Source organism: Sorghum bicolor, chromosome 6, assembly GCF_000003195.3.
Source record: "Sorghum bicolor cultivar BTx623 chromosome 6, Sorghum_bicolor_NCBIv3, whole genome shotgun sequence".
In the NCBI taxonomy this organism is placed as follows: domain Eukaryota; kingdom Viridiplantae; phylum Streptophyta; class Magnoliopsida; order Poales; family Poaceae; genus Sorghum; species Sorghum bicolor.
Window position 1 is genome coordinate 51,758,309 of NC_012875.2, and position 23,251 is coordinate 51,781,559.

Sequence of the window (23,251 nt, forward strand, 5' to 3'; positions counted from 1 at the left end):
GCTGATCGCAGTGTCAGTGTGCGGTCCTTTCAGACATGCGAAATCGTTGCTCCATGCTCCTACCTAGACTTCCGTAGTTCCGTGTGCTGCTGGCGCATGGCATCTCGATAAAAGCTTCGCATGTTCCGATTCCAATACGGTTTGGCATCTCGATAAAGCTTCGCATGTTCCGATTCAATACGGTTTGGGCCTTGTTTAGTTTCGAAAAAATTTCGGGTTTTGGCACTGTATCATTTTCGTTTTTATTTGACAAATATTATTTAATCATAAACTAACTAGGCTCAAAAGATTCATCTCGTGATTTACAGACAAACTGTGCAATTAGTTTTTATTTTCCTCTATATCTATTGCTTTATGCATATGCTCCAAGATTTGATGTGACGGGGAATCTTGAAAAAATTTTGGTTTTCGGGGTGAACTAAACAAGGCCTTAGACTCTTGGACCTTGTTTAGTTCACCCTGAAAACCAAAAAGTTTTCAAGATTCCCCGTCACATCGAATCTTGTGGCACATGCATGAAACATTAAATATAGACGAAAACAAAAACTAATTATACAGTTTAGCTGTAAATCACGAGACGAATCTTTTGAACACAGTTGGTCCATGATTGAATAATATCTGTCACAAACAAACGAAAATACTATAGTACCAAAAACTTTTTACTTTTCGAAACTAAACAAGGCCTTGTGTTGTGATGAGGCGTTGAGGCGTCCCCAAGTTGGAGACATGCCTACACACTAACTAACATACACACCGGTAGCCGCTATTTTTCAAATCTGAAATGACACATGTTTGGTACCCGAACACGCTAATAAACGGTAAAATATTAACAAAACGAAGTAAACGATATTGGTTCGGCTAACCAACCACATAATTAAATCATAAAACAAAACGGGATAAAAGTCCCGAGTCCAGTGCAATAATTCAACAATATGTACAGTATATGTATATATATAGTACTTCATCGTGCCGGCCTTTCTGCATTTAGATACGTGCAAACGGGAGTACGTGTGTACCTTGGATCGAGTTTCTTTTAGTAAAGTACTGCCATAAGAAGTTTTCTTTCGATCGGCTGTACATAATAAATTAAAAAATAAATGAACATCACTGCATTATTTTAGCTGTACTCCTGTGGGCAAGCCATTGGCTTGAAGAAAATTCAGCATTGTACCTCTTATTTTAAAATAATCTATCCTTGCTATAGAAAAAGGTGTACTAGAATAAAAATGTACCGAGGCAGATAGAGATTGGTGCTTTGGTGTGATCACAGTTCATAAGTGTACGTAGCTGAAATGCGACTTCTAACAAACAGTGTGCCATGTACTAATGGACGTAGGAGTTTTGTACTTCCCAGGGTAGGTATCCTATGTGGTGCTGAACATGTTCCCTATAAAAATATAAATATATTTCAACCTTATGAGAATATAATATAATTTAAAAATGGTGGGCGGAGGTAAATTAAGGCACGCAGCCATCATCAAGGCATCACATGCCACTTGGTCTCTCGAGGAAATATCCAAAAACACAATCCCCTCCCCTTTGGATGTGCATCGAGTTGTAGATGTGCATTGCGCAGAGAGCGCTGTCAGGATCGGACGCCTTGCGGCTGCTACGCAAGTCAGTGTGCAGTGGTGACAACGTGCACAGTGACCTCTGGTGCGGAGGCAGGCAAGCCCGTTGCCGATGCTTTCAGCAGCATGCATCACAGAACTGAGCGCAAACCGCAAAGGGTCTATTTATATAGTCCGGAAAAAAGTGTTGAGCACCACAGTTACCTTTTCACGTTGCAAAGTGAGCATTATACTTGTTAATCTGGTACTGCTATATTTGGAGGCCTTATTTGATTTGTTAAAACTAGTTCATCAATCAGTGCAATGTCTGACGATAATCATAGATGAAACGCGCGTGCGCAGAGAGAGAGACATAGCAAGGGCCTAGATCAACATTTGTTTTGTGATACAAAAGAAACTTAAAAAACTAAATGTCATTGCAGATTACAGGGAAAGAGAAACAAAATTTAATTAGACCTAGCTAAGTAATCTAATTCATAGGCTGAAAGAAAATCTAAATAGCAGGAATAAAGAAGAGGGGGAGATAAGAAGAAGATAATCCTAAATCATAGATTCATAGGATGTCATTGGAAATTAGTATGAAGGGAGAACAAACAAAAGACCGCTAATTACCATCATCAATAGCTAAGTCAGGCACGCAGTGGGCAGATTAGCTAGAACTTTATGCCTGCAAAAAAAAAACTATAACAACAATAACCAGAACAACAGAGGGGGGGGGGGGGGAGGTAACATGAAGATTAGTCATAAATCATACAAGTGTTACTAGAGATTAACACAAAGAGAGAGCGCTAGCAAAGATAACACTTTTAATAAATAACATTGTCAAATTAGCTAAATGATGAGGATTGTACTATGGGACACCCAGGAGGTTTGGGGTGCCAGGCCCCAGCCGCACTGATCCATCCGTCACTTAATTGTGCACTCGCATAGGTTATAATTTAGAAGACATAAGTATTTGTTATTGTTTAATACCCCTGACAAATAAAAAGATACTCCCTATGTCATAATAAGAATGTATTTAACCTCTTTTGTAATAAAAGATGTGTATAGCTTACATGTAAATTTGATATTATAGTTTAGTTTTTTTAGTAATGATCGAAGTGGTACTTTAGAAGCAACTTTAAGGGGTTGCATAGATTATTTATCATAATAGCATGTAGATAATTAGATACAAATGTAGATTTACTTTACACATGTTTTCAATAGCACACGTAGATAACTTAAATACAGATCCATGGGTTACTTTATTTTGTTTTATAAAATTGCAGAGGCATACGTAAGTTTTTATTTATAAATTAAATAGAATAGATCAAATAGTTATTATTATCATCAACAGTGATTAGAGTCTACTAATTAATAGAAGGATATTTATGGGTTTTATAAGAATTTCAAGGACTTTTTTCAAGAGGGTCTTATGAGGATTAACGTGGAGTCCCCGTTAGGAACTTTAGTAAGAATTCCTGTAATTTACTTTTTTCTAGTCACAATATGTATTTAGTTGAAACCTAAACTATATATATATATATATATATATATAAACTCATTTTACATCCTTTCATTTTTTTTATCCACATGTTAATATGAATCTGCAGTTTATCTACCATCACCAATATGGCAATATGTATTTCTCATAATGATATATGTACGTATCTTTTTTATAAAATGTAAATAGTCTAATTATGTACGTATTATTTATGATAATGATAAGAGTATGCTAAACTAAAGGTCATATCGAGAATTTTTAGAATTTATTAACTTTTTTCTAGTGTGTATGGTGGAAATCGACATGTCTCTATCTAGTAGTAATTAAGTAATATATCTAGTAACAGTAAGATAAGATAAAATAGATGTCTGGCGTTAGAAATAGAACCTGTGGTGATTAGCGCCACATAATGAACTGTAGTACTCCTAGTACAAGAGAAAGATACGGAGTACTCCCATTTCCAACTCCGAGTAACAACAGCCTCATCATTGGTTCCCACCCTTTATAAAGTCGTGCGCACAGCTAGCTCTCTGTGCTCGCACGGCAACGCAGGAGGCAGGACCGACACCACAGTAACCCCCAATCCTCTTGCCAAGCTAGCTAGTGCTCCTTCCTTCCTCCTTCGTCCTGCTCGGAGCTCTCCGCTCCCGCGTCCTCTGCCGCGACATTATTTCTCCTCTGGCTGGCAACAAGCAGATACTAATGGGGTGCAAGGCGTGCCAGAAGCCCAAGGTGCAGTACCGCAAGGGCCTGTGGTCGCCGGAGGAGGACGAGAAGCTCCGCGACTACATCCTCCGCTACGGCCACGGCTGCTGGAGCGCTCTGCCCCTCAAGGCTGGTAAGAAATCATCGCACGCGTCAGTTCACAATCCTCCCTGAATAATTCGAAGGGCCGCGTTGGGCGCAAATTGCATTGCGCCGAGCTCTGAATTCGCAGCGACAAGCTAGTAGGGCCCTGATTTTCAGCTGCTCTGTTCCTCCTCTCGTGTTCTTTCTCAAATGTACCTTGCTAGCTTTTGGTTTTTGGAGAGGGAAAAAGGGAGGCAATTTTAGCAAAGTCTGCTGCTCAGCTCTCAGAGCAGCAGGGTAGCTCTTCAATTTCGCGTGCTCTTGCATGCATGCTTGTGTTGTAACGAATCCCCTTGTGATTGCGAACTGAAATGCACCTTGCTGGCGCTGGTGTGCTGAATTCTGTGTGAATTGCCTGCCACTCGTTCAGGGCTGCAGCGCAACGGCAAGAGCTGCAGGCTGCGATGGATCAACTACCTGAGGCCGGGGCTGAAGCACGGCGTGTTCTCCCGGGAGGAAGAGGAGACCGTCATGAGCCTTCACGCCAAGCTGGGCAACAAGTAAGCACCGCGCACACTTAATTTCTCAGTTTTCACCTCACTTTTTACACTTGTACAGCTACAAAAACGATTACTGACAAGTAAGGTTTCCTTTACCGAATGGCTAGCTAGATTATAATATTAGTAGCGTTCCATTTCTACCTGGCTGTGCTTTAGCTTTGCTACTAGTGTGCGTGTGCTTGGCAGTGTGGTTAAGCTGGAAAATCCAGGTAGTTTAGGGTAGAAAAGTGTCAATCAGTGCGAAGAAAAAGGAGAAATGCTGATGTTTAACGTGGACACCGCTTTAAGTAGTGGAGTTGATGCTGACATCTGCGCTCCATATCGACTATCGAGATACTCGATTGCATCTTTTCCCAGTGCTCAAATTGATGATTGTTGACAAGCATCTCTTTCATTTGTTTAATAATGATTGAAAAAAAGTGCGCTTAGTCACGGTGAGCCCCTTTCAAGACCCGGGGAGAAAACAGAATAAATAAAGAAAAAGAAAATGGGCAAGAAAAGGCAGTGTCTGCTACTACTTTCTCTCTGGAGGAGGAGGTGCAGCAGTTGCTTCCTGCTGCAAGTAAAGCTTACTTTAATCGCCCCCGTACTTTATCTACTTCCGGTTATATATATATATATATATATATATATACTTATACTATACAAAAACACGATACCACTCTTAATTAATGCAACGATTTATAAATACAAGTGTCAACTATCCAGGCCAATTATATGTTATATTTACTTTGACGATATGAACGAAGACTTGGTGTATTGAACTGATTTGTAATTTTATATATAATCCTACTAAAAAAAGAAAAAAGAATCAGAGGTGTCATAGTTCTTACGAACACGTCATGTCCAAGTTTTTTTTTTCTCCCTATACATAGTATAATAGAAAGCTACTACACGAGTAAGCGCCGGCGATGGAGATGCCAAAAACGTGCCCGCCGACACAAGAAGTTTCTCGAGCTGTAGTTTTTCAGAGTAATTAACGTAACTTTTTTTTAAATGACCGACTCTCTGACACTGTAAAATTCTTGGGCCTCAGGTGGTCTCAGATCGCACGGCATCTGCCGGGCCGGACGGACAACGAGGTGAAGAACTACTGGAACTCGTACCTCAAGAAGCGCGTCGAGGGCGGCGCGCAGGGCAAGCACGGCGCGGCGGACCCGGCGACACCCGGCCGTTCCGACGTCCACGGGAGCCCGGACGACCCCAGCGAGAACAACGGCCAGGGGTCCGTCGTCAGCCGGCCGGCGAACTCTGACTCGTCCGAGCCGGCGGTGGAGTCGTCGTCGGCCGACGACTCCAGCTGCCTCACCGTCACCGAGCCTGCGGGCGCGCGCGCAAGCGCAACCGCCGCGGTGCGACCGCACGCGCCGGTGCTCCCGAAGGTCATGTTCGCGGACTGGCTGGACATGGACTACGGGACCAGCCTGGTGGCGCTGGGTCCGGACGCCGGTGTCTTCGACGTGGGCGGCCGCAGCCCGGCGCAGGGCCTGAGCCACCAGGGGTCGTCCGTGCAGGTCGACGGGCCGTCGTGCGGCGCGGTGGATTCCCTGCACGGGCTCGGCGGCATGTGCTGGGAGTTCGACGCGGCGGCGGATCAGTTGGACGTGCAGGGTGGAGGAGGGTTCTGCGATTTGCTCTCCATGAGCGAGTTCCTTGGGATCAACTAGGCCGTCAGAGTGTTGTTGTCCTTCTTTCCAACGGTTCATCGCGAAGCATTGTGTCGAATCTGTTCCTTCCGTAGGGCAAAGTGTAAATTGTGTGCTATACCAATGTACAGTTAAATATAGTATATGCAGAGCTGAGTAAAGATGTGTGAGGAATTGTCTCCTTTCCAGTCCACTCCATGGCTGTGCCTCACGGCTGGTCGGAATTGCATGGTTTCAAGTCTAGTTTTTCGCCTTATGATTTGAACGAGTAGGCAAACTGAACTCTGGTAGATCTGGGAGGTTTGGCCACCTTGGTCTGGCGGTGAATTTGATCACCTATGAGGATCGCTTTAACTTGTACGCATTCTGATGAGTGTTGCAGATGTTTTCTTTTGTCTATTTTTTCCCTGCTATAACATAATATGTTTTTTCCTGTTGGTTACAGGTATCGGATTGAGCAAGAACTTGGAACAGAGATAAAACCAATACCTCCTCAGATAGATCGGGCTATATATTGCCAATAGTGATATGAGAGAGTGATGTTGTAGCAACTTTCTTGAAGGAATAAGACAAATTGTGTAAATACCAGCTCATCAGGTATGAACGCTAGTTACAGTTGATGGCGGTATTAGTTTTCGTCCAACCATGAACTTCTCCATACTTTCCACAACCTTGGCAGTAGTAATGGGAGTTGACATTTCAATGCTCAAAGATTTTATTTGTTGGACAGTAGTAGTTTGTATGATTTCGTGGTATCATGAATTTTCACCTACCCCAAATTTTATATAACAAATTAAGCCTAGCATTGCCTAACAGGAAAAAAATGCCTTCAGTGCCGTGCAAAGTTTTTCCAAAGCTGTATCTATATCTAGATGCCTAGTTGACTCAGTTTCTATTCATTCTGCAGGTTTCATTCTGTTATATCATGTGGTGTGTTGTAACCCGTAGTTGTGAGGGGCACTGAGTAACTAAGTCTAAGTGACATATAACCAAGGTCATCAAAATTCGGACTCGGTGATGCATATGGTCAACCCAGTTAAAGCGGTCTGTCCCCAGGCTGTTTTCCCAAAGCTTGCCAGATATATGTTCAACAATGTAACAACTGGCATTTACAACAGGACATTTTAACCCTGATACCTTCTGCATTGTGACCTTGGTGCAAACAAACGGATCTTTCACCTCTGGGCTGTGCAGTGCCCCTCGGCCATGTCATTTGTGTGAAGCTCTGTATCCGGGGTGCTCGATTAGACTTACATCACTTGTATTTTGTATTTGAATCATCATTTTCGTTCCAACGCTGATATGGCAGTTGTCTAGTTTAGGGTCTGCTAGAGCGTGTTTACACAGGTCAGAATTTTCGTTTCCCTTCTTTCATGATGTATCTTTTGCTGTTGTGGTTCTAGTCGAAACCTGATTCTCTACTTACTCGTTTGGGATGAAAAGGTCGCACCAGACAAGTACTATTCATGTCTTGCATTTCATTTGAACAAGTAGCTAGTTATTGTCTTCTCTTGGTGATGATAGGCACCCTAATAATAGATGTTTGGATTTCTGCATTTAAGTGTTTTGATTTGAAGGAGGGTAGCACTGTTGCTGCCTGCAATACGATTTCCCAGTTTAGTTTCCCATACAAACAGCAGGAGTTATCTTAGTTTTTTTTTTTTTTGTGAAACGCATGGTTGCAACATATTTCTTTGCAAAGCTCCTTGGACTTTGACAAAGATTTAAATAAAGCCAGACCAAAATGACTAGGAACGTACACATTTGGCTCTGGTTGATCCGGCTCTCTTATTCACGGAAATAACAGTTTTTTCAGATTAAAAAACTGTTTTTCTTTTTACTTAGTTGTAGGAAATTCTACAAAATGGCTACTGTACGATTGTCTTTATAGTTAAACTATGCAATTAATTATTTTTTATCTATATTTAATGCTTTATGCGTGTGACGGAGAGTATTAAAAAAATTTGTAAATTTTCGTTTGTAAAATTTGTAAAACTTGTTTAGTTCTAAAAAAACTTTGCAAAATGGGCACCGCAACATTTTCGTTTGTATTTAATAAATATTGTCCAATCATGGACTAACTAGGCTCAAAAGATTCGTCTCGCAATTACAAATAAAACTGTGTACATAATTATTATTTTTATCTATATTTAATGCTTCATACATGTGTCATAAGATTTAATGTGATGAAAAATTTCAAACTTTTTGCAAATTTCTTTGGGACTAAACAAGTCCCGAGTTCCTGAGCACGCATTGTAGAGAGCATGCCATTTGGGACTTGGGAGGGCTCTACCCACACGTACATGCTCCCGTGCGAATAGATGGCCATCGGGCCGTGCCGTCGTGCCGGCCGGGCCGTGCCATCACCGTGCCTCGTGCCGGGGGTATGGCCCAAGGCACGACCCGTGGGCCATCGGGCCGGCCCAAAGGCCTGGCCACCGGGCCAAGGTCGTGTCAGATGAGTAGTGAGTCTATATTTTTTTTTAGAATTAGCATGTTATATTTTTTAACAGATCAATTAGGATGGATGGATGGGCCAATAGATCTATATTTTCTTTTTTTAAAATTAAAAAGTTATATTTTTTTACTATGTCATTAAGCATCGGGCCGTCGGGCCGTGCCTGAGCCGTGCCACAGGCCACGGTGGCGGCACAGGCACGGCGCGGTGCCTCGGGCCGCGCCAGCCGGACCCGATAGTTGTCGGGCCGTGCCGTGCTCGGGCCAGACCAAAATACCATGCCACGGGCCGGGCCAACGGACCACGGGCTGCATGGCCAACTATACCCGTGCGGGAGCCTGTGCTTCATGGAAAACTGTTCCCATCGACGAAAACAGCTCTGGCTTCTCACTTTCTTCGACGAAAACTGATCTTTTCATGTGCGTTTAATGCAGCTCCGCTGGCTTTGGGCCGGAACCATAGCAGAGCTTTACATAGAGCAAGGGCAGGCATGCCACGAAGCGAGCATCTTGTATATAACTTGCTAAACTTTAAAATTAGGTAAAATATAGAAAAAAATGTTTTCTAATAGTTTGTTAAACTTGCTTGTCATCTTGTCCCACTTGCTACCAGCGACGAAGCCAGCAGGGGGGCTAGGGGGGCTCCAGCCCCCCCTACCGCTGCTGGTCCAGTGGAATTTTTAGTGTTCTCCTTCTAATTTTAGACACAAATTTATAAATTAGGGTGGGCTGAACACTTTATTTTTTTAGATATATTTTGTGAATTTCATCATTAATCTATATTTACGAGAAGTAATAGTAGAGCTAAGTTGATGTAGAACTTTTGTTCAGCCCCTCCTAATTTTTTTCATGGCTTCGTCCCTGCTTGCTATCCGTATATTTGCGCGCGCATATCCGGCTTGTCATCACTCGCCCGCGTCTCTCGAAGCTAATTCCTGCGCGTAGTCGGAGAATTCCGCGGTCTCTTCCCACGCACCGGGATGGAGGCAGGCTTAGAAGATCTCCTTCCGCTCGTTGCGGTCGCTCTGTAGGAACTGGAGCTCGGTGATGAGGTGCTCGCGCTCGACGGTGAGGTCCTCAACCTGCGCGTACGCCTGGCGTAGCATCTTCACGAGGCAATCGTATATGCGGTACCACACGGGTAGGTAGACCTGGTCCGGAGCGGGTGCCGACACCAGCGGTAGCGCGGCGCCGTCGCTCTGGCCATGGAATCCGAGGGAGGCGATGGAAGCGAAGGCGTCGGGGCTGCGGCGGTCGAGCGAATGAAGAGAAGATATCTCTGGTCAACAACCAGAATCTGGTGAGCCATCTTCTTTTTTTTATTTGGCAAGTGAGATATAGCAATTTGTTGTAGATAGCCTTTTTTCAACTTAGTAAAAAATTATAGTAACTTACTAAAATATAAAATTTGACAAGTAAGAAATAGCAAACTGATGGAGATCATGACACGGTCCTTTGGTCCATCAGCTACTTTGCCAAAAAAAAAAAAGGCAAGCACGTGCGCCGGCGCCGCCTGGATGGATGACGAAACAGGCGCAGTGCCCTGTTCCAAAAAATTTTATAAAATTTTTAATTTTTCGTCTTATCAAATCTTGCAGCACGTGTAATATTAAATATAAATAAAAAAAATAATTAATTATATAATTTATTTATAATTTATGAGACAAAATTTTAATTTATAATTAGATAATATTTATTAAATACAATAAAAATATTATAGCGTATATTTTTCAATTTTTGGAAGGGCCTTGGTACACCAGTAAGCAGACAAGACAAAAGACGAAACGCGGAAGGTCCCATCAGGTAGCGCTCGGCATGTCAGGCCGTCAGGGGGCTTTGACAACACCGACCCGGTCAGGCGGCCACGACTCCCTGTCCCGTTAAATCACCGTCCTCGTTAACCTCCTTGCCCCCGCATCTGCCGCTGCTGCCACCACCGCCACGCCGCGGGCCACGGCACGTCCTAAATTTTTACATTTTGAATTTTTCTTTTAAAAAATATGTTTAAGTTTTGAAGATGTAAACTGATTTTTAGGCCCTAAAGACATGTGACAGAATCCATGACTCTAACACATCTCGGTGCTACTACCTGACTTTAACGCCTTGTTTAGTTCACCCTAAAAACAAAAAAAAAATCAAGATTCCTCGTCACATCGAATCTTTCGACAAATGCATAGAGTATTAAATATAGTAAAAAACAAAAATTAATTACACAGTTTACCTGTAAATCACGAGATGGGTCTTTTAAGCCTAGTTAGTCCATAATTGGATAATATTTGCCACAAACAAACGAAAATGCTACAGTAGCCGAAATTTTTTCATTCCGGCAACTAAACAAAGCCTAAGATGTCAGGCAATTTACAACACAAGTCCGCCGCGCCCCCTTCGCCTGCTTGTGCCATCGCAACATCTTGATAGCCGCGGAGCCGCCATTGCCCGCTCCCTTGTCTCCCTGTTATCATCCTGCGCAATAGATGTCCTCACCTCCTCCATCCGCCGACCACCGTGAGTCGCATGCCATCACACTCAGTGGCGAAGCTACGTGTATGCTCGTGGATGCGGATGCACCCACAAAAATTTTGAATATCAGTTAATAGGATTGAAATTCCACTATGGTTATGATTCAAATTTATACATCTATAAGACAGCCGCACCCTCCTCAAATTTGCTCTAGCTTCGCCACTGATCACACTCCCTCACGCTCCTTTCCGCTCATAAATTTAGATAGTTATTTAGTAAAGTTATTAGATGATGTAGTTTAAGCAATGTAGTTAGCAAAATTATTTAGATTATTATTAGGTGACATAGTGAAGATCTAAACTTATCGATTCAAAGCGTAAAAAAGTCACTGCCACCCATCGTGAGTATGTAAAAAAATTGTTTAGATTATTATATACCAAATCGATGTGTAAAAGAGGAGGAGAGGAGAGAGATTATCTTGTCAGCGAAGATCTATGGATCAAATTTAAGTTTCTAAGGTTAAATTCGTTGATTTAAGAGATTAGACGAATGCGAAAGGACAAGAACCTAAGAGCGAGGAGGAAAAAATGAAAACAGGTCCAGATTTGGTCGTGGTTTTTGAATCCACGTTCGAGGCCAATATTTATGGCTTCAAAGTTAGGGTAACAGATCTTGGCTTCGAAATACGTCAATACCATCTAAGATGTTCCGCTATGCATGGCCAGGCACCCTCCAGTGGAGATCTGTATCATCGAGACTTGAGCCTTGTTTAGTTCTAAAAAATTTTATAAAATGTTTTAGATTTCTCGTCACATCAAATCTTACGCATATATATAGAATATTAAATATAGATAAAAGAAGTAACTAATTGCATAGACAAATATTTTAAGTCTAGTTAGTTACGATTGGACAATATTTATCAAATACAAATAAAAATGCTACAGTGTTATTGTGTAAAAAACAAGGCCTTGCAAATGTAAATTTTCTTTTAAAAAATGTCCAATTATAAAAAATTGGGACGGCACGTCACCTGCTGCGGCTCCACAGTTTCACCCCCTCGGCCGGCCCCCGCCAGCTGCATTTATTTCGTCCGCCGCCGCTGCGACGCCCTGCCGGGCTGCCCTTTCGCCGGCCCACTCCGCTTCCGCCACCGCCTGGCGCCCGGCCGCGCCAAAGTCCGAGCCGCACCCGTGTGGCAGTGGCAGTGGCAGTGGCAGTGGCGAAAGCTCATTTATGGTGGCTACCTCCTCTTCACGTCTCGGTCCCATCGGCGGGCCGGGCGATCCGGCGTTCCTCTCCTCCTCCAAATATTCTTTGTTTAATTTGTGAAAAAAATTAGCTTAGCTACAGTAACATTTTATTTATATTTTATAATTATTATTTAATTATAAATTAATTAGAATAAAAATTCTTCTCACAAATTATATATAACTGTATAATTAATTTTTTTTATTTATATTTAGTGCTATATATATATACACGTTTTGATAGAGAATCTTAGGCCTTGTTTACTTCCAAAATTTTTTACAAAATATGAATAGTAGCATTTTCGTTTGTATTTGACAAATATTGTCCAATTATGGACTAACTAGGATCAAAAGATTCGTCTCGTCAATTCCGACCAAACTGTGCAATTAGTTTTTATTTTTATCTATATTTAATACTCCATGCATACGTCTAAAGATTCGATGTGACGGGGAATCTGAAAAATTTTATAAAATTTTTGGAGAACTAAACAAGGCCTTAAAAAAATTTAGAAACTAAATGTGCAGTGCAGAGTGCAGTCCCGCCCATCTCTGACTCTTTGCGTTGCGTTGGTGGCTTGCTGCTGTGCAGCTCCACACTACCACCGCAGCTGCTGTGGCCTGTGGACAAATTGGCTAGGGCCTTGTGAAACCATACTTTACGAACCTAGCCGGCCGGTGATCCCCTTTTCTGGTCGTTCTGTTTTCCCGTCATCCGTATCTCGGAGCCTCGGACACTTGGCATTGCAAACAACATTCTGACGCGTAAAATTGGAATGCCTCCGGTGAATTTTCTACATTTCCAAATGGGAACCGGTCTGTCCGAAAAAGATGCAATTCAGCTTAACCTGATTAAGTATTTAAAAGTTTATAATAAAATTATAGACCAATTCTTAATCCCCAACTGAGCTTAACCTAAATTACATCTCTCTCACCCTCCTTCCGTGACTCAGCAGGCAATAGGGTTCCAGTAGTGGTCACGGATTCAGCACCACCGAGGTGTGTCCTCCTCCTATGTTCAAGCATCTAAGAGTTAAGATTCAAGTGAACTTACAAGGCGTAGTACTTCTTCCTTTCTTCTTTCGAACTCTGGCGAGCTTAGAAGAGATGGGGCTCAAGGGAAGACTGGTCAAGCGGCGGTGAAGGCTGAAGGACGACTTTAGAGTTCTAATGGCGCTGGAGGCGGCCGGGCCACGTCGGGACGGTGGCGTCCATGTTTATGGTGACGGTAGAACGGGGAGGACAAAAAAGAGGACACCACAGGGCGGGTCAAAGATAAGGCGGTGAGTGCATGAGTAAGGCAAGGAGGGTGGGTCAAGGAGGTGTGCCTTTCACAAGCAAAAAGATTTTTTGCTTAGGCCCTTGTTTACTTCACCAAAAAATCAAAAAGTTTTCAAGATTCTCTGTCACATCGAATTTTTCGGCACATGTATGAAGTATTAAATATAGACAAAAATAAAAACTAATTGCACAGTTTTACTGTAAATCACGAGACGAATCTTTTGATTCTAGTTAGTTCATGATTGGATAATATTTACCATAAACAAACGAAAGTGCTACAGTAGCGAAATCCAAAATCTTTTCGCATATTGTTTAATTCACTCCAAAAACCAAAAAGTTTTCAAGATTCCCCATCACATCGAATCTTGCGGCATATGCATATAGCATTAAATATAGACAAAAATAAAAACTAATTAGACAGTCTGACTGTAAATCGCGAGACGAATCTTTTGACCCTAGTTAGGCTATGATTGAACAATATTTGCCATAAACAAACGAATGTGCTACAGTAGCGAAATCCAAAAACATTTTACATCTAAATCCAAAAAGCCTTTGCTGAAAAGTATGGTTAAAAATGCTATTGGTGATTTGATGGATAAACTGTAATAGTACGCGCTTAGGCCTATTTTTCGGAAGGTGACTGCGTGATAATTTCCTGGGCAGGAAGGCAGTTGTACGGCTCGCAACAACAGACAACCGGTCGTCCCCTACCGCATTCAAGGCCCCCTGGCCCCGCCCGGCGTACTTGCAAGAAAGCACCTCGCCCCTATTAAATGCATGCATGGCCCGGCTGCCCCGTCGATCCGCCTCATAATTGATGCCATGGCCTGATGGCCTTCGCTTCCCCTTTCCCGTCGTCGTTGCATTGCAGCAGCAGCCACAGCCCAGCAGGTGAAAATCCGTCGCATTTATGGCCACCGGGATCCTCCTCGGCCTATAAATCCGTCTCTCGGCATTTATGAGCACGGCTCGTCCCCTACACTTTCTCGTTGCTGTCGCTGCCGACGCCGCCGGCGAGGGGAAACGGAGATCGACCGACCACCGACCATGGGGAGGACTCCGTGCTGCGACAGCAAGGGCATCAAGAAGGGGCCATGGGCGCCCGAGGAGGACAAGCTGCTCGTCGACTACGTCCAGGCCAACGGAACCGGCAACTGGCGCATGCTCCCCAAGCTCGCGGGTACGTGCTCTGTCTGCTCCTCGATCGATCGAGATCGAGCCCGCCCGCTTCGTGCATGCGTGAACTCGTCGTTTCTTGACCGATTTGCGTGATCTGCCGCGCGCGCTGCTTGCATTGCAATTCCAGGGCTGAACCGGTGCGGCAAGAGCTGCCGGCTGCGGTGGACCAACTACCTGCGCCCGGACATCAAGCGCGGGCCCTTCACCCCCGAGGAGCACAACTCCATCCTCCAGCTCCACGCCATAGTCGGCAACAAGTGAGAGTCCCAAGTCTCAACTCATGCGTACAGTCGTAGGCGTCAAACTCGGAGCAATGCGTTTCTGTATTTATTACGCAACTCATCACTCATGTGCATTCATGTAACGAACATGCATCTGGAGCACACGAAAGCCAGCCAGCCAGAGTGCCAGACACACACAGACGGCATGCCTCGCTCGCTCACGTGCTAGCTGCAACGCTGTGATCTCAGGTGGTCCATGATCGCGGCACAGCTGCCGGGCCGGACGGACAACGAGATCAAGAACTACTGGAACACGCACATGAAGAAGCAGCTGCGCCAGGAGGGCGCTGCCGCCCAGCTCGCCACGGCGGCGGCGGCTGCGTCGTCGTCCTGCCCCGCCGCCCGCCACATGGCCCAGTGGGAGATCGCCCGCCTCGAGGCCGAGGCGCGCCTCTCCCTGCTGTCGTCCTCGGCCACGACGATCGCCTCCGCCGCCACCGCCTCCTCCTCCTCGTCCACCGCCGTCGCTGCTGAGCACGCGGCGCCCGACATCTTCCTGCGTCTCTGGAACTCCGAGGTCGGGGATTCTTTCCGCGGCGCCGCCGCCGTGCAGCAGCAGAGGCATGGTCCGGAGGCGAGTGCGGCGGCGGCGGCGGCTGGTGTGCCGGCGCAGGCGCTGCCTGCTGAGCTCGGCGGCGACGATTCCTCGGCCGCATCGACCTACGGGACCGAGGCGGCGGCCGATGACGACTACCAGGCGTTCCTGGACCTGGCGATGGAGGAGTTCACGCTGCTGCAAGGCCGGCTCGGCGCGTTCTCGGTGTTCCCGCAGGCCGACGTGTTCGCCGACGCGCCCTGCTGCCTGTTCGCTCCGTTTGAGTAGCTTTGCTCGATCTAGCTCATTTACCAGCAGTCACCAGAGTAGTAGACTAGACGTACGTGACCGCATTCTGCATGCGTTCGTCTGCGTACGCGTACGTACATACATACGTACGTACACATGCCGCCTGTCTTGGGGACGAAGATGGCGTATGTACGTGCCTGTACGCAACGACCGGATGGGTGCAGGAGTTGGCGTGTGACAGTACGTAGTCTGTGCCCTAGAGCAAGAGGTTTTTGCGACTGCTCTAGCCGTGGCATTGCTCTGGTCACTGGTGAATGTTGTCAACTTTTCAAGTCTTTTGCCTTGCCTCAGCGTGTGTACATGGAACATGGTCGCGGTTTTGTGTTTGTGTGTTTTGTGTACAAGCTCTGACTTTTACTGTGTGTGGATGCAGAATTCTCTGCATGACGTTTGAAAAGAGTTGAGCGCTTTTTGCACGACCGAGGGCGTGGCGGCCATGCGTGCACTTCACGCTGATGCAACGATATGTAGAAAATGTACGCCTTATAAGTGAATAGGCTCTAATAATATAAACTAGATTTGTTATATCACACGGGTGTGAAAGATTGTCCTCCTATGTTTTTATGTCTTTTTCTGAACAAGATATAAGAAAAGAAAGGTCTCTATATCGTCATGCTGATAAAGTTGTTGATGTTGTAGTTGTTATCCTCATATTCAACATAGTCGTCATAGAGAAAACAATTCTATCCTTCGCCTTTGCCATTGCCAGACAGGAGAAAATTCCCCAATATCAAAAAACTTGGCATCGAGAGACGACTAAATCTACTAGAAAACTTTTTGAAAACAATGAATTCTCACTCCCTTCAAGCGCCAGAGGTCAAGGGAGGGGCACCAGCGATGGTGGGAGATGGGGCGACGGTGGCGGCTCTTGGTCTCGTTTCTGAGCAAGATATAAGACTGTCTCCAACAACATAAGCAATTGGTCACCCAAACCCAAAATGCATCTTAGGCCTTGTTTACTTCCCAAAAACTTTTGCAAAATTTTTCAGATTCCCCGTCACATCGAATCTTTAGACGTATGCATAAAATATTAAATGTAGACGAAAATAAAAACTAATTACACAGTTTTGTCGAAATTGACAAGACGAATCTTTTGAGCCTAGTTAGTTCATGATTGGACAATATTTGTCAAATACAAACGAAATTGGTACTATTCACATTTTGCAAAATATTTTGGTACTATTCACATTTTACACAATGAAAAACTCCCGTCCAACAGAGTAGACAATCAGAGTAGCTATTTTGCGTGGGAGGAGACAGACGAACCGGGTGGCGTGCTAAAGGTCCACCGGTGCTTCCTCCCTCACCGGCGGCTGCGACTGCTTCTCCCCCACGGCGGCGCACCTCGCTCGGATGGCGGCGCCAATGGAGGAACGATGGACTCCCATGGATGGCGGACCCGACTGTGAGAGAGAAGGGTGGAGCGAGGCGCGGAAGACAAAGCAAGGAAGATCTGGGCAGAGAGCAGGTACGAGCGGAGATCTGGTCGGAGAGCAGAGAGCGAGCGCACGAGAGAGAGAACGGCGGAGCGAGGCAAAGGGCAGAGCAAGGCGGAAGGAGGAAGAAGGCTTCTCGTTTGCGTCGTCTGTTGGAGATGAGAGTTTCGAGTGCGATAACCCTTTTACTGTGCACGAGGCAAACCAACAAATGCCTCCTATTTTTAGGTCTGAACGGTTGGAGACAACCTAAGAAAAGAAAAATCTAAGTATTTGGTTTACATCTAAATTAGAAGTACCATAGAATCTGAATTCTTAGTTCCTAGTATAGGAATTTTAATGGAGGCGGTTGATTTTTGGTTAATGGAGGCGGACCAATCCAACTGCCTCTAATAAAAGGCCTCGGTTAATCGATGGAGACGGTTACACTACCTGCCTCCATTAATAGTATTAATGTAGGTAGGCACTATAAAGCAACCGCCTCCATTAAAATGATTAACGGAGACAGACATTTTATAACGTTCGCCTCGGTTAGTCGATCAGAAAAAACAAAAAAAAGAAAAAAGCTCACCGAGCCCATCCAGGCACTGCTAGTCGGATCTACGCCACCGGTGCGCTCGCATGTTGGATCTACACCGCCGTCGTGCCCGCTGGCCGGATCCAGAAGCTGCTCGCTAGATCCGGCAATCTACTTGCAGGATCGGGGAGCCTGCGCCTAGATCTGCCGCTCTGTTGACCCAATCCGTTGTCACCGCGCCATGGGGAGACCAAGACAGGGAGCAGGCCACCTCTAGAGAAGCCACTTGTCCGTCATCGTTGCCATAGATCTACAATAGAGAAGGTGAGGTGAAGGGCGGCCATAGATGAGAGAGAGAGAGAGAGAGGGGGGGGATGAAGGGATATTGTGGCCTTCTCGTGGGAGAGCTGCCCTGCCGCCGCTAGACCTCGAAGTTGAGGGAGAGTGAATTTCCTGCACTGCCAGATCTGAGAGGGAGGGAGGAAGGGAGAGCAACTGAAGGGAGGGACAGCCGCCCACGGGAGGAGTAGGCCTTCCTCCCGTGGCATGCACGCGACGCTCGGTGGAGAGGGAGTGGGGCGGCCTTTTTATGAGGTGTGGGAGAGAGAACAAGAGAGAGAGAGTAAGTGAAGGAAAAATGCTAACTTCCTGAATTTTATAGTGACAACGATTTATGGAGACAGGTCTTATAGTGTGTCCGCCTCCAAAAATCTATTTATGGAGGCGGGTACCTTAAGGCGGCCGTCTCCGTTAATATGGATTAATGGAGACAGGTCTTATAGTGTGCCCGCCCCCAAATATCGATTAATGAAGATGGGCACCTCAAGACGATCGTCTCCATTAACATTTAACCGAGGCGGGCTATTTAGGGGTTGGTTGTGGCTCGCTTGGCTAAGAACAATGGAGGCGGGCAAAAATTGTGCCCACCTCCAATCAAAAAACCCCAACGCCGCGCAAAAGAAATCAATTTATGAAGAAATTACACTCAACGGTCACCGCAACTCTAGTACAAGCTTAGTCACCAACTCTAGGATTCACTCTATCCAAAAAAAAAGATTTGTGGATTGCATGTCAGTTAAAATAATTTACGTTTGACCAAGTTTTTAGTAAATGATATTCACATGCATGTCTCCAAATCGATCAATTATGAAAAATACATTTCATAATCAATTTAATAATATTAATTTTATATCATAAATATTAATATTATTTTATCTATGATTGATCAAACTTAAGGTACTAAAACATGACATGGTATTAGAATTGCATTCTTTCTAGGACCGAGCGAGTATAAGTCTAGTCACCGTTAACTCTATTACAAGTCGAGTGTACCGTTTTAGTAACTCTAGTACAGTCGAGTGTAAATCCAATATTAGTAGAATGTTAATTTTATTCCTTTTCATATGTGCTAGTATTTAGAAAAACAAACCGTCCATAATTTTAGTACAAGTCAAGTGTAAATCTAACATTGGTAGAACGTAACTAAAATTAAGATGTGAAATAAAATATTTACACCACAACTCTAGTACAAATCGAGAGTAAATCCAACATTAGTAGACCGTAACTAAAATTAAGTGGAAAAAAATTCACCTTCCCTTTCATTATGTGCTAGTATTTAGAAAGAAGATACAGAAAGAAAAGCAAAAACTAGTGTGAGAGAGAATACTTTTACCGGGGGGTATTATACACTAAAAGTTGTGTATATAGAAAAGCTAGAACGACATATTTAAACAGGGAAAGAATTACTTCTTAAACATGACTTATAATTCTAGATTGGATGATGTCTAGTCCCTCTCTGGATTTAAAGCCAAACAGTCACACTGATGCGTACATTTCTATGTAAGGTTTTAGGGCATGTTTGGATTATAGCCACACTCGGCCACACCAACTATGGCGAGGCCACACTTCTGTGGCAATGTTATTGGATGCCACAGTTGTGGCAGAATCTCAGTCTGTGAAAAGTTATGGCAGCCAAAGATAAATCACCAACCAAACATCATCCTCTGGAGCTGTGGCAGCCATAAAGTGTGGCGTGGCGCATGATGGCTATAATCCAAACATCCCCTTAGATGATGAACCAGAGAAGATATTGAGCTTTTTGACGAGAGGAGGAAGTTATTGCCTCATGGAAGCAATGCCCCCATAAAGCTTAGAATACATGATTAGTTGCTACTTTGACATCATTTTATAAGCATTTGTGCCATGAAACTTTACAACATTTACGTGGAAAGAGAAGAACCCCACTTCCAAATTGAAGTCATATGGGTTTAGTTCCCTCAAAATAGGAGATGGACATACTCCTATACGAGTAGTGTCTGCTATTAATTTGGACTCTTTTCACATTATAGATGCGGACACTTTTAATAAACACATTCATACTGCCTATGCAAGTGATGAGTTTAACTGGTACAGATTCTAGGAATTGAAGTTTTCAGAGATAGATAGAGTACCGTAGCTAGCAGCTAACTATAGTTGACCCTACTTCTCCTAATCTCATCTCCTATTGTGGTGTTTGTTAGAGATGCAGTTATGCGAACGGATCAATTCACGCTACATAAAGTGGGATCAGCGGATCACCTGTGCACTAGCTAGACATTGCAACCACGAGTTACTATGCATAGCACAATAATCCGTCATAATAAATTTACACTAAGAACCCACATATAGTAGATGAGTCTCCGTGATCGTGATTATGCGACGAATAAGTTAAATCTACCCTTAGGGACATATGCCCCTAGGCACCGTATATGCTTAGGGACATATGCCCCTCCTTCAGTGCACATATCTCAATATAAATCTAATAATATAGTGTTTAAGGGCATCCATGCCAATGCCACACTCCTTAGTCAAGTTTCATTTCTCCTTTTGAACTTCCCTCAAATAAATCACTTCGCAACACATGCATCCTACTAGCCGCACGCCGCAAGCTGTAGGTAACAAAAAGTGAGTGGCAATATGGCTCTCCCACGATTCAGTGGTGATTTTCATGAAAGCCTTGGAAGGGACATCTGTGAATTCTAGACACCTGTGAACTTCATTGCATGATTTGATCTTTCAGCCCTAAGAATTGTTGGTACAATAGGTTTGTAGTCGCATGTGACCGATGAGATGGTTAATCGGGCGTCACCAACAATTCTCAGGACACACTATTGCTCGTATACACATTATATGTTGGTTAATTCCTACAAAAGACAAATAGTATTATATTTCTCATATACGCATGTGACCGATGTGATGGTTAATCAGATGCTAGGCCCAAGGCCGAGTCCAGTCTTAGGCCCTGTTTAGATTGGAGATGAAAATTTTTTAGTGTTCCATCGGATGTGTCAGAAGGATATCGGGAGAAGTTTTTAAAAACTAATAAAAAACAAATTACATAGCTCGTCTGAAAACTGCAAGACAAATCTATTAAGCATAATTAATCTGTCATTAGCACATGTGAGTTTGTAGCACTTAAGGCTAATCATAGACTAACTAGGCTTAAAAGATTCATCTCGTAATTTTCAACCAAACTGTAGAATTAGTTTATTTTTTTATCTACATTTAATGTTCCATGCATGTGTCCAAAGATTCGATGGGATGAATGAAAATTTTTTAGATGGGAAACTAAACAGGGCCTTATTATGTGAAAACGACGTTAGATAATCCACATCTAAAATGTGAATCTAATGATGCAGTAGGAGCGTATACCCTTAAGGGTAGAAAAAAACTCTTTGATCATCCACGTGGATGCCACACTCCTTATAAGTCAAGTCTCATTTCTCTTTTCGAACTTTCTTCAGGCCTTGTTCAGTTCACGAAATTTTTTGGTTTTGGCTACTGTAGCACTTTTGTTTATATGTGACAGTTATTTTCTAATTATAGAATAACAGACTCAAAAGATTCGTCTCGTAATTTATAGATAAATTATGCAATTAGTTTTTATTTTTATCTATATTTAATGCTCTATGCATGCGTACAAAGATTCGATGTGACGAGAAATTTTGAAAATTTTTGAGAACTAAACAAGGCCTCAAATAAACATTTTTCTTTTTGAACGAAGGACACTCGTAGGCTCAGGGGTTTTCTCCGGGGTATAAGGACTTTTGACATGGTTTTCACCAAGCCTGTGCCTGAGGCTGGCGTACAAACGTACGTACCGGGACCAATGGAACGTGCATATATGTATGCATGCGGTCCGTATGCGTACGTACGCGGGTGTGCCCAGTAGACGCTCGAGCCGGCCCGATGATTCCGGATCTGTGCATGCCGCTGCCGTCTAGGGTTCTCGAGTGGCCGATCATGCATGGCCGGCGGCAGCGCGCTTCACTTTTCCACCGCGAAATCAAACGCGCGCGGTCCCGTGTCGTGCGTCGTCGTCCTCCCCGACCATATACCACCGGCCGGCCGGCCGGCTGGTCCACGACGACGAACAGCGCGCGGGCGCTAGCTACCTCCCCGTTTTGATCCGTTTCCACGCCGACCCCGTACGGAGGTGCTCCGGCCGGCCGGATCGCTGGGACCGGCACGCCGAGGACGAGCTTGGTCTGACTGACTGATCTGGCTGTGAGAAAAGGGAGGAAAAATATAGTATGAGGCCATGTTTAGTTGGTGAAGAAAAACATTTTGCGACACTGTTTGTTTGTGATAATTATTGTCTAATTATGGACTACCTAGGTTCAAAAGATTTGTCTTGTAAATTTCGACCAAATTATGCAATTAGTTTTTATTTTTAGCTATATTTAATACTCTATGCATCTGTATAAAGATTTGATGTGACAGAAAATCTTGAAAAAATTTTAGGTTTTGAGGTGGAAGTAAACAAGACCTAGCTATGACATTGCCCAGACGCTGCCAGTTTCATCGGCAGGATGCAGAATCGTCGCTCTACGTACGGCTGATGGTTCTCTCGTACCGGGACAGTTTAAAACTTTAGCCCAAAAAAAAAGAACGAAGTGAAGCCTGAGGGGTATACAAGTGGTGCCCAGCGGCCAGCGCGCATCTCATTCAAAGTTTCAAACGTTGTGCTATCAGCCTGTCACTGACGACATAAGCCGGACACGGGGAGGCCTGTCTTTTTCAGCCCAAACTAGCACGTATAATTGCTATTCGGCCCAAGCCGCATGAAAGTGTCCTTCGTTGAGGATCGAGGCCCGCTATTCTTAAGAACCCATGCTGGGGATAATTCCTTCAATGTTATCGAAGGCTATAACTATTCCTTGTAGTTTTGCTAAAAAAAAGTTAAACTGAGAGTCTGTTTGTTTCCTCTTGCTAAATTTTAGCTAGCTAAAATTATTTTAGCTACTTTTGGTTGACTAATGAAACTAAACTATTTTAACTCTTTTTAGTCAATGTGTTTAGTACTTTAGCTACTAAAATTTAACAAGGGGAACCAAACAGAGTCTGAATAAAAAGATTCCAAAATAGCACATTCCTACCTATGTTGGCTGGGAGCTGGCTGCAGCTTATTGGCGCGCTGGATTAGAACCAGCGCCAGCCAGCCAATCCAGCCTGAGATGTAATA

At 44.1% G+C, this 23,251-nt stretch overlaps 2 protein-coding genes across 2 annotated transcripts; both read left to right on the forward strand.

Moving 5' to 3' along the window:
* Positions 3,569–6,292, forward strand: LOC8056047 (transcription factor LAF1). Its single transcript, XM_002446804.2, has 3 exons — positions 3,569–3,892; positions 4,274–4,403; positions 5,440–6,292. Exons 1-3 carry the CDS (start codon positions 3,757–3,759, stop codon positions 6,068–6,070), a joined length of 897 nt encoding a protein of 298 aa, XP_002446849.1. The 5' UTR covers positions 3,569–3,756; the 3' UTR covers positions 6,071–6,292.
* Positions 14,438–16,400, forward strand: LOC8083315 (transcription factor MYB41). Its single transcript, XM_002446805.2, has 3 exons — positions 14,438–14,671; positions 14,798–14,927; positions 15,141–16,400. The coding sequence occupies exons 1-3, from the start codon at positions 14,539–14,541 to the stop codon at positions 15,772–15,774; spliced, it is 897 nt and encodes a 298-aa protein (XP_002446850.1). The 5' UTR covers positions 14,438–14,538; the 3' UTR covers positions 15,775–16,400.